Source organism: Genypterus blacodes, unplaced genomic scaffold, assembly GCF_046128005.1.
Source record: "Genypterus blacodes isolate CSIRO-AG114 ecotype Tasmania unplaced genomic scaffold, CSIRO-AGI_Gbla_v1 ptg000070l_1, whole genome shotgun sequence".
Classification (NCBI taxonomy): domain Eukaryota; kingdom Metazoa; phylum Chordata; class Actinopteri; order Ophidiiformes; family Ophidiidae; genus Genypterus; species Genypterus blacodes.
Genome location: NW_027466880.1, coordinates 4,341,202 through 4,357,500, shown reverse-complemented (window position 1 = coordinate 4,357,500; position 16,299 = coordinate 4,341,202). Strand labels below are relative to the sequence as shown.

At 43.4% G+C, this 16,299-nt stretch overlaps 1 protein-coding gene across 3 annotated transcripts in view; it reads right to left on the bottom strand.

Annotated features, from left to right (window-relative positions):
- Positions 1–15,738, bottom strand: part of LOC143005271 (nuclear receptor coactivator 3-like) — a 26,713-nt gene extending 10,975 nt beyond the window's left edge. For 2 of the 3 annotated variants that reach the window (XM_076156567.1, XM_076156569.1), the window contains exons 1-5: positions 15,650–15,738; positions 4,574–4,641; positions 1,824–1,928; positions 1,419–1,579; positions 74–174 (exon numbers count right to left, since the gene is read on the bottom strand). In XM_076156567.1, the coding sequence (XP_076012682.1) occupies positions 74–174; positions 1,419–1,579; positions 1,824–1,909 (348 nt within the window). In that variant the 5' untranslated portion in view covers positions 1,910–1,928; positions 4,574–4,641; positions 15,650–15,738. The remainder of the gene's footprint in view (positions 1–73; positions 175–1,418; positions 1,580–1,823; positions 1,929–4,573; positions 4,642–15,649) is intronic. The other variant, XM_076156568.1, reaches the window with a different exon arrangement.
- Positions 15,739–16,299: the final 561 nt, after the last annotated feature.

Genomic DNA, 16,299 nt, shown 5'->3' with positions numbered 1-16,299 from the left:
GATCCAGGATATGGAAGGGCAGCAGCCTATTGGTGTTTGCCTTTTGCCGCCCAGCTAATGCCCCCAGGCTGACCTGTAGGAGCAGCGGTCCCAGATGGTCCTTGTCTATGACCCCTTGACCAGTAGAGGATACATCTGCCTTTTGGACATCGTCATCACCACAAGAGCCCTTCCCTGAAAACATAAGAAATACAACTGATTATTAGTAAACTACTGTGATTACACATATTATTAGATATCAACCATCTATATTTTTTAATATTGCTCCGAGGTCTTAATGTTGCTAATCTATTTCATACAAAACCAGGCGTTATGTAGATGGAAGATGGTAGAGGTAAAGAGAAAATATGTTTGAATAGGACTGATGGAGGCAAAGTTCACAGCTCTACCTTTGGTTACTGACTCGGTTTATTGTGTCTTGTAAATGAAATCCTACTTATATTCTCTATTTAGTACATTTCAAAAATGTTAATCATTATGTTCACCCTAGAGAATCTATTCAGAAAAACACTAAAAACAGAGCCCAGAGTCCAGTTCAAAAGTACGTTTTCTAACCACCAGGTGGCAGCACAAGTCACACTGTAGATGCATAGTTATCATGCCTTTCTATTTTTAAAATCACCATGTGTCTGAGGCTTTGTTAGATACCAGCAAAGTGGGTTAGTGCATGTAGTGTTACACAAAGCAAGAGAAAACGTAACAGACCATCTAAGTTAAAATTTCACATCAATGTGAATTAATTTATACATCAAAAATATTGAAGGGGGAATGTGCCAGAGAAAACAAGTATGAAAGGGTTATCAACTGCAGGAGGGAAAAACATTGTGTAAAATGGACAAAAGACAGAAAAAGGAAGAAATATAAAGAGACCCTCCATCATTCCCATCTTGTAACTATGGCAACCTGGCTGCACAACCGTGCGGCCAGCAGTAGCCAGCTGTGACCCTTTAGGTAAATTCCAATCTGATTCCTGTGTCTTTTTTCCTTCACACACTTAACCACATAGATATCATCTGAGCGCAGAGACAACAGGTGCTTATCCAACCATTGATTGATCAAATGATAATTTCAAAATGATAGGAAATGGGACAATGGATAGGACTGATGATTCTTTACAAGGTCTGGTGGTAAATTCTGGCTTGCCCAGCATCATTAGTCTCGTACAGAGACAGCCTTTGGCATAAACAGATCCACGCTGTCACTAGCAGCCTTGAGCCATGATCACCAGGGATAGGTCTCAATTACTGCTGTTGATTTACCACCAGCAACACAAACAGTCAAACTGACTAGCTGTCTAAAGCAGCCTGACCATGAACCACACACTCTTCATCACTGCCATTATCGCCCACAGTAGGGCTAGTGATGAGACAGAGCCTAACTTGTACACATTTTACTCTTCAGACACACAGCGGGGATACCTTGCTCTTTGATTTGTCTGATCTGCCTCACAGTCTCCTTGAGGATGGCACATTTGTCAGGCTTGACGTTGAAGCTGTCGATGTTGGAGAGGTTGGCGGAGATGAGCTCAGCCAGCTCCTCGATGTATTTGCTCTCCTGTTCCCTCCGACGCTTGTCACACCTGCCAGGGCACCGGAGGGATTAGACATGTTACCATGACAACCTCACCTCCCCACATCCATTATGTCCTGCATACAGCCAAGGCTCAGATGCTTCAGATGGCTGTGAGTGGCAGAGGCTGGTTTGAACTGGGGGTAGGGATGTTGACGTGAGGGAGTGACCTCACATGTTTGCTGACATGGAGAGCAAATGCAGAAGCGGTCAATGCAGAGATGAAAAACTTTTGGAAAAGTTTCAGCACTCACCCTAAGCCTGGTGTGTCACAGGTGGACAGTTTACGTTTGCGGTCAGAGCACAGGGGCTCCAATGAGTTGTCTCCTAAACCACTCATCTTCAGCGCATATCAGCACCTGAAAGCACAAAGACATCATGTACTCAAACACACAAGCAGTGTAACATCACCAAGTGGTTGCAATGTGATTTTACAATTGAATGAAAGGCAAACTGTGGACTGGTGAGGGCCCTCATCGTCTGCCGTTTGCTGAGTCTATTAATGCCAAATACAGGAAGTGCTTGAAAGCTAGCCGTCAAGTTATGGGACAAAACTACAAAATCCCTAAACTATAGATTAGAATGGAAGTGCTTTTCAGAGGAGGAGTAGATTGTACAGGAGATTCCTACAGATTTATGGGGGTAAACTACAGTTAGTAAAGCAGCCTTGGTTCCTGCCTAGTGCTTGATGGGAGTGAAATCTCATCTGTTCCACTGCAAGGAGCAACTGATGATGATGTAGTGATTTGGAGCCTCAGGGGAGATGGGTCATCCTGCGTTCAGCCAGCCTGCCCACGAGAGCTGGAGCCAAATGATACCACTCCAGCAGTAGCAGCAACTAGCGCACACACAGCATATTTAACACGAAAAAAAAAGGTTCCTACTACTACATCTGCATGCTCAGACATGTAGTGGCACAAACGAGAAGAGCTAACTATTATCCCTGGAAGCCAGATATTCCTCAGCATGAAACTGCAAGAACACAAAATACACACTGTTCAGCCTTGTCCAGTCTACAAACAATGTATGGCCCTTTTCCACTGAGCTCAAAGCTGACTTGAGGCAAGCTAAAGGGGGCCCATACCCCATTTTTTTGGCCCTTGGTAGCAGCGACTATCAGGGGGAAAAAAACACAACAACTAACCAAGTCTATGCACAAACTGTACAATATCTGGAGGGGTTGGTGTGCAGCAGGACATTCATTCCTCTGTTTTCTAGACCACTATGAGTCACACTTCCGTTTGGCATACATACAATCCATCAAGCAGTTCCTAAGTCAATGGAATTTCATTTTAATCATCGGCTCTGCTTAAACAGACCACAACGAGTGCACCGACTGAAAAGTAATGAGTTTCTCCACAGCAAAGTGTGGTGGACCGTGTGTTTGCTGTGTTACAGACTGAGAGAATGGTCCCCATAAATACATACATACTGTACATACATACATTCATACATAAATAAAGCGCTAATGTCACTGCTAATGCGCCACAACTTAACTATATAAGTGAAAGTGTAATTGTTTTTTTTATAAAGCTTTATCTGCATTAGTCTGTTCCCTTCCTCATAACAAACTTTAAACCACCGCTCAGCCCGCCCTGTGCTGGAAGGCTCCACTTCAATGGAAACAATACCCCAGCAGTGCAGAGAGCACCCATAAGGGCTCTATCGGTACAGCTCTACAGGTAAGATTCACCAGCAGTGGAAAAACGCCACTTGATGGGACAATTCATATTCTAGTGGCTAGAAAAAGGATCTATTATTATCATTATTCACGTTACTCTACAACAGCCATTTCTTCTTCCATTGGGTTGTGATCTGGTTTTCTTTCTCCCTACCCGGGAGTAGCAGTGCGGGGCTGAGGACCCTGCCCTTGTTTGCTTGCTCTGGCACTGCCCTGTGATTGAACCTCTCAGAGTTCATGTAAGAGGAAACCCCTGTAACCTGCCTCTAAGGTCACTGCTCTTTCCCCTTCCCACCCAGAAGCACGTACAAAAGCTGGAGTGTGCGATACAAGGCTACACACAATTCTGTGTGCATGTACAAAACAGAAAGACACGACGACTCCTCAACTACAGATGAGCTCATTGCAGAGTGGAAAAGTGCAGGACAGGATAGGAGCCATTATGCAACTTCAGCGCCGCAAAGGCAGGCCTGGACATGCAGCCCGGTAACTCACTACCACCACCATTACTACGAGAAGTGCACAAAGTCTCCAGCACACTCTGCGCCATAAATCTGCACGACATGCTTCCTGGTTATCTACCTTTCAACGCACCTCTCTTAATCTGTCTGTCCTACTGTCAGTCGATGTCTTTCTATCCCTCTGCCATCCCTCCCTCTCTTACTTCCCTGCTTTCTGTCCTAAGGCTCAATTATGGAGCGGTGGGATGAGATGAGATCAACAAGAAAGACAGATCGGCCCCAAACTCACATCCTGAAACAAACAAACAGGGCAGGGGGCTGTTTGGAGTCCTTCAGGGATCATGGAATGCTAAGCAGGGATGTGTGTTTTTCTACTCTTATTTGGAAACAATGTTCAGGACCCAAGGGACCCACATGTAAACAGGTTTTAACAGGCAGGCAGGGTTTTCTTATGAATCCTTGTAGCATAGAACTGAAGCAAAACATGTGAGTTCTCAAGGGAGGCATGGTTTACTGATATATGCTCACAATAGCAAGTGCCATTAGTTAACCCATTAGTAATCATTTTTTACAAACAAAGAGTCAACAACCTTAAACAACAACAAGACCAATTAGACAATAACTCAATAACTCAAGAGGAGTGTGACAGTTGATCTACAGCAGCTCACTAAAGTCACAACAGGCTAAGCAGCATGCCATGACCCTGAATGCGCTCCTTCTCAAAATGTTTAAGTTGCTCAGAGACGAGGCAAAGATGTGCAGATATCAATGTGCACAATACTGCAACTCACGGTTAAAAATAAACTGGTGTGAACAGATAATGTGAGTGTGTGTGTGTGTGGTTTTTCGACTAAATGTTTACCTTGGCCTGTACAAGCCCCAGTCAAGCTCCATCCAGCGTCAAGAGCAGCTTCAATGTGTCCACATGGCCTAAATGAAGAGAGACAATAAAAAGATATTACATCTAGTGAAATCTGACATATGACATTTTTCATACATTTTGCTGTCAACAAAATTCATGGTGAAACCTGATTTCTAAAATTACACAGGAAGCCACAGCAGATAGCATCCTGTTTGCATCCTCTCTCTGCCTGTTCCACTGCGTCATCACTTCCCTTTCCTGGAAATGTGGCCACCCATCCACCCCATTTACATATTCTGTTTATCAGTCCTGTTCCCTCTCTTCCCGATTCCTACTCACACCTTCAGAACCTTAGCGATGCCAAGTTATACAATTCAGCTAAGACTCAACAAATCATCCTACTATCACATCGTATGTTAAGATGTACGTTAGAACTTTAATTATACATATATAAGGCCATACACCATGACGCCATCACATCGATCAAACACAACTCTGCTTGCTCCTATCACTTCACTTGGCTTCACGTATCACTTCATTCAGCCATGTGAATGCCTTAGTGTGAAGGCTTCGTCCTATAACCACATCAGGGCATCTGAAGCCATTCCAGCAGCTTCTGCAGACCTGTTAGACCACCAACCAACCAGCCCCCTGTTGTTGCCATCACCCACCTTCTCAAAATCTCAACTTCATCACAAGGCAAGAAAGTTGCATTGTCCTGCAAACCCAAGCTGAATTGAAGGAGGGGACTGAGACAAACCAATCATATACCTGTATGTATGTACTGTATATGTTTTATGTTTTACTACTTGCTCTTCGGTCTGCTGTGCTGTGATGATCATTTCAATTCTTTATTATGTGACTTGCTTATTTTGTTGTGGTTGCACTCATATAGAATACAAAATGATTAAGAAGTAAAACCCTACCCTGCTAGTGAGCTAATGCAAGTTTTCACCTGCTGTCAAACTGCAGTACCATGGTTTTCCTTTTCTGTTGAGGATAAATCTGAGTCAGCGTTAAGGGCACCAAATTAAATCACAAAAACTGGCGAGAGAATGCTATTTCATCCAGCTTCTATTTTATAATGTTAGCTTAATCCCATTTAAATGAAATGTAGTTGCATTTCCTTCAACTTGAGTGTTTAAGCAGGTACAAGCAAACCCATGTGCAACTAGGGGAAGGGAAATATAATTCAGCCCAGGAGATGTAGTCAATACAAGGGTATGAACTGGGGGAGGTGGAGTGGAGGAGGAGTCAAGAAGGCACACTGAGACGGATAAAGGGGAGGGGGAGGAAAAATAGGGAGGGGGAGGGGAGGAGAGAGAAGAAGCAGTCTGCTGGGCTACGGCCAGAACTGCAGCAGTGTCACTCAGTCAGTTAGGACCAGAATAGTGAGGACATTCCAGCTCCGCCTGAAATAAAGCCTGCAATCTGAGCTCACTGAGACAACGACTGGCAGGTCCAACAATAAACACTGGCCCACCCAAAACAAAGATCACACATACCGGGGCACACAGAGCCCCCCAAAAAACACACAAGAGCTCAGTCTGTCTCCATCAGAACTGAGACGGCAGGCCAAGTGGAGTTTTGGTGGTGAGGAAAGAAATGAAATGACTTTTTACTACCTGGAGTAGCCTGCTTCAAATTATTATTCTACACACACACACACACACACACACACACACACACACACACACACACACACACACGCACACACACGCACACACACACACACACACACAAATAAAGCAACAAATACTGCAAAAGGGAAACAAGGACAGAATGACTTCCTGTTTTTCTTGAAAGAGCTGCTCCACCTCCTCCCACTTCAAGCCATACACTGGGATTAGTGGAAGTGAACCTCACACTAGTCTGAATATCACATCCTGAGTTTGTAGATCCTAGTTGACATTTTGTTGCAGCCTCGGTCATGATTTAATGCAGGGTTGACTAGTGGCACTAAAGTGGCAAGATTAATAGTGCTATCACACACTGTCATTCAGGAATGAATATGACGACAACATGTGCCTAGCATGTGTGCACATGTGAGAAAAGTGGGAGAAAATTTTGACAAGTGAACAGATAGCTTTCAAAACCCAGCAAGTTCCAAAAAGCAAAAATGTGTTTTGTGTTCCCACTGCATTTGTAGAGAATAATCATCATTCCATTCATCTACCAAACCAAAATCTAACCTAGTAACCTGACCAGACCAGACCTAACCTGGTCTGGTAAGATAGTCCAGTCACATAAACACTTTCATAACTTTCACTTATTTGGATTTTTTAAAGCAAAATTTGCACCTTGGTGGTGCTGCGAGCTTAAGAGAAGACAGCAGAAAGTCACACACAACAACATACAGAAAGAATTGCCATAGAGCTTTACCCTGACACAAACACACACAGTATGCAGCTTACACACATGTAAAAGTGGATTAAGACGGTTTTCAGCCGGTGTTATACTTTCCACGTCCACCCCAGGCTACGTGCAACAGACATTTTGTCATCAGAAGGTGAACCAACCACGCATGTGCTGGAAAACAAACATGGACATATTTTTGAGGAAAAGATTTGCGAAGCGGTCCGGTGTTCATCGCATCTTTATAATTCCTCATGTAAACAGTACAGAGATGTCCATATGTGCAATAACTCACAGAGGGAAATGGCCCATAGTTTGGGAAAAGAGTGGAGTGTGTCGGCAGAGGCAGGCAGAAGCGGAAATATTTATGCGACCAATTTGTGAAGGCGAGGAAGAAGCCGAGTAAGTACTGGAAACGGCCTTCTGCCAGTAACAAGCCAGTTATGATATCTTAATATCAAATATCTTCTTTGCGTATTCATATTAAAAAACACGCATGCACACGCACACACACACACACAAACACACCTCAATTTTTCCTGACACATACTGCAAAGTGTAGAGAAACCAGGGAAAATAAATGAAGGCGCAAACAAAGAGATGGCAGATTCCACTGTGTGTGTATTTGTGCCACACATGCGTCTATCCATCATTACTGTGGACAAAGAGCAGAAAGGAGCACGACAGGACCCACGCGGACTCCAACACAACCAGCCAATCCTCCCTGCATAGCACAACTGCAGCAGTGCATCTATCCAGAAAATGTCAACTATGCCTGACGTGAAATGAAACGCTCCATGTTCTCTGCTCGGTTATATGGCAAGTTGATAAGACTCAGCAATGTCCAAGAGACCGAGCAAGTGGCTGCGATCACATGGGGCTAATATTATGGAAATTAGTTCATTAATCAATGGCTAAACAGCCTTTTATCTGGCAAGTCAAAGCGCCTGAGCCTGATCAGCCTGCAGCCTGCCCTGTCTGATAACACTCGTCTTCACTAGCTGCTGATTCAGATTCTGTGAGAGAACAAATCTCATCTAGCCACAGATAATTCAGCGCTACGTCAATTATATTCGGCTGTATTATCAAACCGCCTCCTCTCAAACAAAGCTGTACGTAGTTTCACCTTTGCTATCCAAAAGCAGCATGTTCAGTAAAGTGTGTTTGTATGCTGCTCAGTGGAAAAGCAGACATTCATTTTCAGACTGCAGAACAGCTCTGATGATTTTCTCTTCCCTTCCTCCATCCCACTTTGCTCTTGTGTTTCTCTCCCTCTCCTCCCCTCTCTGTGCTCCCTCCCCCTCCTCATTTCCCTCCGTCCCTGCTGGATTGATGGAGTAAACACAGGAAGAGTGCGGGCTCTGTTCCACCACGCCAGACCTGGCGCTGGGCGTTCCTGCAGCGCTCCTGCTCTGGGGTCAAAAGTTTACTGTGGTTTTCATTTCACCTTTCCTCAGCCAATCACAGCACCACACTGCAGTGCCTGAACTCTGACCCCTGCAAAGAATTCCACTCAAAAGAGGGTCTGACGCCAGTTTCCCAACTTACACCCCTCCCACCTCCCGTTTTCCCCTTACTACTCCTTTTCCTTTCTTTCAACTGGCCAGTTTCATGTGTTGACAGAGCCGTGGTGAAAAGGATTCCAGAGATGAGGTACAGCGAGAATGAAAAGCATTACTCGAGCTGGATTTATTCAAATACCATCAGCTACACCGATTTTGTTGAGTGTGCAAGGGTCTTGAACATCTGACTAAACCACTATCTTAACTGAAAGCAAATAGAGAAAATGTACCCTCTGTCATACGAAGATCATTATTCAAACCAGCACAAGTTGACACGAGTACAGATAAGCAATGAAATAATGGATCATTAAAAGCTCCAACATTTCAAACCCAATAGATCTGCTACTTTTGCCCTCCATTTTCATTCTCCCTCGTCGTCTCTTCATCCTCAGTGCTTTGCGGAGTCTAGCAAGCGGTTTGTCCAGCACATACCGCCCAGATCCAGGTTCACACTATTAAAAGTGTGTTTAAATGACTTATGAGGACAGGCTGGATCAGAAGGTCATGAGGACCGAGTGCTGAAAAACAGACGGAGAAAGCGAATGCGAGAGGACAGAGGGGCGGTGCTTGCATCACAACACTGAGGAATGGGTGCCTCCTCAGGAATCAAATAGGTGCCCCTGAGCCTGACTGCATACAGACTCGTGCACACTGAGCCACAATCCAACCCAGAGTTTGTTTTTGACTCGGTGGCACTGTGACTCTGTTCCGATGTGCTGAGGTATTAGTCCTCCACTGCTAATCAAGACCCTGACATTAAGAGGGGCAAAGGTAAAAGATGACACATGCTAACCCAGGCAATTTTAATTTCTACCTTTTAAAAAACAAACGAGAAACTAAACATTAGACAAAACCAACTTGGGTTGAATGCAACAAAGTCACATCCGTCATATCCTCCAACGATTCAGTTACGGTTGGTCTCTGCCGCAGTCTTTCAACCTTTCACACGACGGCATTCAGAATATAACAAAGTGACTTAAAATAGGGACCAAGACCAAAATAGGCAGCAAAATCTTGTTGATCTTGGTGCGATTTAGTTTAGGTTACTTTCGCTGAGGTTAGATGTCGGTGACGGTTAGTTCAATGTCTTGCCTTGTTCCCTTTGATCTTTTGCACATGAATGTGTTCCAGCCTTGGACAAAAGTCAGGTCCAACCTTTGAGTTGCAGCGGGACAAAAGGAAGCTGTAAAGTGAACAAGTGAAGAAAGGAATCCTATCAATGCCATCCAAGTATACAGCTTCCTTTGGTTTCTTCACTTAATCTTACTCCAGAAAGAAAAAACACCATAGCGTGCACGTAAACACACAAAGTGTTTGGGTAAAGAATTGTGGTGTTTTATACTTGGACAGTGAACTTGACTTTATGAAGGTTTTTGTCTGCTTGACCGGTATGCACATACAAACAAACCCAGTGTGTCTGTGCGTTCACACTTAACTGCACTTTAAAAGCTGAGTTCTTGAGAGAATATTGTGCATCTGTTTTCATACAAACCTTCTCATCAACATTGGTCAAATTCACCTCATTCACAGGCGTAAAGTGAATGCTCCTGAAAGGCCGCTACCTACTTCAGCTACACACACTGGAGGGAGCATCAGTATCACAACTAATCAAGCAGAACTGAAGAACCCAAAGGCGATCATTACTCAACTTAATGTGCCGTTTATTTTACTTTTAATTTAGTTTACCAGAACTGCACACTTAAAGTATTTTCTTTTAACACAATGTCTAGAGCCGTTTAGGCTTTTTGAGACCCATGAACACAATTCTCTGGAAATGTTCCTAGTTGTAGCCACAATTTGGACCATGCAGAAGCCAAACCCTGCCAACATAATGCAGAGATTGAACTCACGTCAAGACAGCATTTCAGAAACCACACGTTCTGCATCATGTCAAGAGGGGGCGTGCTAGCATGATGTTAATCTGAAGATGTGGTCAAAGGTGTTGTTTTCTTCATTAACTATGCCTACCTAGTCTAATCTGGTTGAAGATCAATGACTGATTCCATTTCCCAGTTGAGTTACAGTCAGAGCTAGTTAGAAGCATTGCTCACACCACAAATGACTTGCTCATTTGAGGCTGGCCAGAGGAATTCTGAAGGAGTCTTGTTTGTTTTGGTCTGTGCCCAAATACGATCGACATGCTCTGACCTCCTCACATGAACTGCACCATGAAGGGAAATCAACCCAAGTCGAGTTTGAACTGAGCTAAACCACGTGGGTGTGAAAATACCTTACAACTCCCCCCTACCCTAATTCAAACCGAATCCGTAGCTTTGAATAATACAATCATCCAGCTGATGAGTGGCTACATGTTTAAGTGCAGTACACGGTTGTTGCTCCTTAATGAAGGAGGATCTTTTTCTACAGCCATTTTGTTCACGCTGAGATTTTAAAGAATAACTGGTGGAACTGAATGGATCAAATTCAAGCTCCAAACAAGCCGAACAGACACGTGGCTATCACTTGACAAAAGTTGTCTTGCAAATCCAGCAACACATTGGAGTGGACTAATGAGCACCTCTGACTGTATTCTTTGATAATTGATGTCAGACATTGTTGCAAAGTTTTGCGCGTCATAGAAATGTTATGAGTTGTCGTGCCGCATAAACAGGATTGACATCACCTGACATGCAGGGTGAACAGCAGTTCTGATACAAGTCACAGTGTTACAGAAAAAACTATCAAGATATACAATATCTGACATATGACATGCTGCAGTATATGCCTGTTCAAGACTTGCCTTTCCATTGAACTAAAGGCTGCAATAAAGGAAAAAGAATGATCATAATTGCAAATTGCAAATTAGAAGATAGTGTCCTTACAGTCTTGCTTACTGTCTACTATCAAACCATTTCATCTTTGCCATGAGTAAAAATGTGCCACTGAGTAACTTTGAGAGACTTTGCATTTTAGTTCAGTTTAATTCCTGAACCAGTTTAAGGTCCTACTCCAGGGTGGGTACTCTCTGCTGGTCCAGAGACTACTGGATGAAGCCTCTAAGACCAAACATCACTGACAGGACGCAAGCGTCCCCAGGCAGACAACCACAGATACTCAAGTTTAGCTTGTTTTTGTACTGAATTAAACAATACGATACAACACAATGGAATCTATTTAAGAGCACCAACCAACAATCTACAGTAAAAGTGAGTGCGACAATGCTCTGTGCCTTTTTTTGCCGTTGATATTAAATTACAGCACAGGGGGACGACATTTTCACCTGCACTTACGTTTGTGGTGTGGGAATGGTGTGCCTTGTGTTGTGGGTTTGTGTTGTGCCCCCACCTCCCCCGGTTCAGACTCCGGACACCTCCAAATAGTTGAACTTGAGTCTGAACTTTTCAAAGTGTGAAACTGTGAAAGGTTTCAACTGGTAAAGCCCAGACGCTTGCAAACTAAGTAATGATCAAGGCCATTTTGGCTGCAAGAATGCACCCCTATTTTAATCATGGCTTATTGCACCCTTGAAGATGGAGGTAGATTAAACATCGGCAAGGAGCGTGATAGTTGCGGCACAGGGAGACAGAGAGGGTAGAAGAAAAGAAAGGTCTCCGTGTAACAGTTGAGAAGTTCATCCAGAAATGACAGCCTCTTTTTCTTTTCTCTTCACAAGCCTCTCTTTCCCCTTTCTTTGCTCTCTGGGCTGCCTAACAGACAGGGGGAGCATCTGGTAGCAGTTATCTCGCAAACCAAACCTTTTTTCACTCGTGCTGTCTCTCCCCCAAAGGTTTTTTAATATATAAAAGGGGGCCCTAAACAAAACACAAACAAGGTCTTGCTAACATTTTACAATAGTAAAAAAAAAAGAAAAACCTAAGACACGGTGCTACCCTCCCACTGGCTTGTTCAGGTGAACCCGTTTTACAAGCATTCTTCAACTGGGGGAGAGAAAGTTAAAGGGGGAGTTGAAGTTAAAGAGGAAGGGCAAGGGAGGGAGGGGGACAAAGCTCTTGGCACCTCCTTCCCTAATAAACTCTTGCCTTCGACCAATCAATGACAACTACAGAGAGTAAACTGTTCCAAAGGCTTGCTGGTTATAAACTGGAATTGGGTGCAATGATTGCTTCAGGCTGCCCGTTTGGCTTTAAGAAGTGTGCATGGCTAACATATGGCTCAACAAGCCTAACATTTGGGTATTACCTCAAATTTGAAGAAGAAGAAGAAGAAGAAGAAGAAGAAGAGAGGGGATGAAGGTAGATCTGACTTTAAATGGAGTCAGAGTACAGACTGTGTGGGCAGACTTGGGATGCCGTAAGGTGGCTGTTGTGCGTCCCCTGAATAGTGAATGACAATCTGGTGTCAGCAGCTCTCATGTCATACTTTCACTTGTACAAGCGACGTACCTGTAAATATTTTAGCAGTGGAAACACGACTGTCTTGCTGAGCAGAGTTGTCTATATTTAGCTACTCGGGGATTGTCAGTAAAAGACGAGCCTACCTGTTGTGCCCAACCAAACACACAGGGCAGGCACTTCAATAAACACACAACACCATCAGCATCACGGCACGTATGACCTTGAGATGGGCGACAAAACAGTAGATTTCCAGGTAGCCACTCCAGTGCTCTTATCTGCTTCAACCCCGCCTACACTCCCTGTTGGTTTACCCAAACAGAAAGGTGCTATGACCAAGGAGTCATATTTCAATTAGGGAAACAATCAGGATTTACGTTCAGCTCTGCGTCATCAAGAGTCCTCCCTGAGCCACCACTCATCTACCCAGCTATTAATCTTGCGTTGAACACACATTCCACATGACTAATTGGCAGCCAGCTACAAAAGGCGTATCTCTCTTTCTTGCAATGTTTGGTCGCACAGGGTGAGGAAAACACTCAAAGAATGTCTGCTCTTCAAATATCAATGACAAAAACTTGACAAAGTGTGTTTGGAGTTATCAGAATCTGTGCCTCTGTGACACAAAAGTTCCGCACACACTTTCCTTTATTTTCTCAAAACATCTGCCAGCCCATAGCGATGCCGCAGAAATGTTTATTTGAAATCCTTTAGAGCTCATTCTACAAAAATGCTTATAACATGTTTTGAAAATCTTCTCCCATTGTTTATTTAATGAAGAAGATTTGGGCACACATGAATTTCATTGAGTACACAGAACCGGTTGGACATAATTGCTATTTAGCCAGATAAACCGATGGAATAACTAACTGCATAGAGCACTTTATACTTATCATACCCACTCTGTACTGAGCAGTGGGTGAAACAGTCAGGGGGCCGTCTCCAGAGAAATAAATGCAACTTTTTGATTTCGTTGTTGACGTGAGGCCAAAGTATTCATCCTCAACAGAAACTGAGCATAACTGAGCTAGATATCAATAAATCAATGGATGGTACATTAACTGTCAAGCAATTGGAACCGCAGAAGGCTTCTCCCATGAGAAAAAGTGATAAGTTAATGAATTATTGAGAGCACAGGGGCCGACAGACAAAGAGCAAAAGCTATGCATCCAAGTCACTTCTTCGCCCCATCTGCAGTCAAAGAATCCCCCCAAAGATTGATTCATTGTTAACGCAGCCTGACACCCAGTGTGAGGGAGAAAGAAAGCGGTAGATAAAGGGACAGAGAATAGGGACAAGGGGCTCCATTTGCCAAGAATATGAGCAGAAGCAGTTCATCGGACAGGTTCCCACAGTGGTCATCCTACCACCACAAATATACCACATACATGGGTTTGACAAATGGCATTCCATCAGAGTCAAAATAAAGCGAGGTTAGTCCATCTGAGGACTGAAAGTTGGGCGTACCATTATTCTTACACATTAAATCCCGTGTATAAATCATTTAAATATCCATATTATCTTAACATCACACCTATGTGGGCATGTATGGATTTAAATATCAGGCAACCGGGCACAACTTAAATAACTACATCATTTCAAAGACTGTCACAGGGAATGAAGTACTGAGTGGTAAATGGCTGCAAGTACTGGCAAGGATGGCCCCAGGGGAAGACAGCGACAGCGCACCTAGACCGCAACCTTTTTTAGTACAATGTCTAACCTACCTCCAGACTGTCTGAGCACACGAGTAGGCTCTCAAAGAATGTCCTCCTGCAGCCTTCCAAAGTGAGCGAAACGTACACACCTTGTATAGTCGGAAGAAAGAATGCGTTTTCCTATCTGAACCGCTTTCTGCAAATGCTACTGAACCCCCTGAGTGTTCCTTCTCGTGGACGCTGAAACACACAACTCTCCTACACATGCCTAAATATGATTTATTATCAGCGAAAAGTCACATTTATCATATTGTGATGGGCCATTATACCCACCATTACAATCACAGATACGAAATCTCACTACAGCCCGGCAAATAAAGAACAGATGTGGATTCTCCATAGCAGCCACGCTGAGCAGTTCAAGTTTGCTTGTCAGCCATGGAGCTCCGTGATGTATTGGTAAATATAAACTTGATAAATTATGACTTGCAGTCGCTGGGCGTATTTTACGCTAGTTAGTGCTGTTGTGTGTTTCAGGTTAAAGGGCAAGAAAACTGTCCCACGAACAAAGATGTGTGTACACATGTGTGGGTGTGTTGAGGTGGGTTTACCCTCCATTACTTACAGAGTGAACCACGAAACAACCAACACACACACAACCAACACACGTTCAGTTCACACAATAAGCTCGAACAACACACAAAGGTGCGTTCTTACGAACTCCTCGGTAGAGGCGACTTAGTCTGTCGAGTCTAAAATATAAATAAGTGATAGCGATCAAGTCTAGTTGAAGAGTCAAAATAGCAACCTAATGAAAGTAAAGTTAACGTTTACTTATGTAGATGGGAACAAACGAGTTCACTCATCGCCAGTCATGAAGCACACAGCGAAATCTCATAAACTTTGCAGCGGAATAATGAAAATTATCACCAACAAAGGCCGCATTGATAGAAAAACGATACGATACGAATAACGGATTATTTGGTTTAATTCATGTTAACAAAACAAATATTGTGTAACAAACATTCTATAACAAATAAACACTGGTGAGGAGGTTCGTTGTATCACGGTGGCGACAAACCACAGCCTGCTCGGAAACGGAGCAACACAAACTGCTGTGTGACCAATTTCCGCGTCCAAACAAATATTAAGAGAATTGTTGAAAACTGGTGTATAACCACGTTAAGACACAAATTCAGAAAAACTCACCGGCTTCGACGCTTTCATTGAGTAGAGCAGTTTCTTTTACGTCTCTACAAACTCTCCGCCATCTTCGGCAGGACCGTGTTTGTTTAAATGGGAAACACTCCCAGCTAGCAGGGAGCCAGCTTGTATCGGGGCGAAATGCCTTCTGGGTAATGTAGTGTTCATTTCAAAAGACCGAACCGAAATGAACGCCGCGTTGCCCAAATAAACTACACGTACACCAATTCCCATAGGTGATATAAGCAGCAGTCACTGATATTATTAAAGCAGAGATTTAAAAATATATTTATTTATAGACTACCATGGAAGCACCTTTATGCAAATGAGCGTTTATAGTCAGAGTGTTACGCTATTCAGCACATAATAAACAGCAAATATCCAATACCAAAAAGGAAGGAATTAAACAGCTCAGTTTTTTATTATCCTATATCCATTAGTATACATGAGGTTCTGTATTTTCAGATATATACATTGAGCTGGTTGTCTCTTGCTGCAATTTCTTATGCCATCCAAGGTATTACTCATGTGTTTTCCATGTTAATTTCCAGTCCCTTGGCAGGATCCAGCCTGGACATTACATTACATTACATTACGATCATTTAGCAGACGCTTTTATCCAAAGCGACTAACAATAAGTACCACAAAAGTCTTGA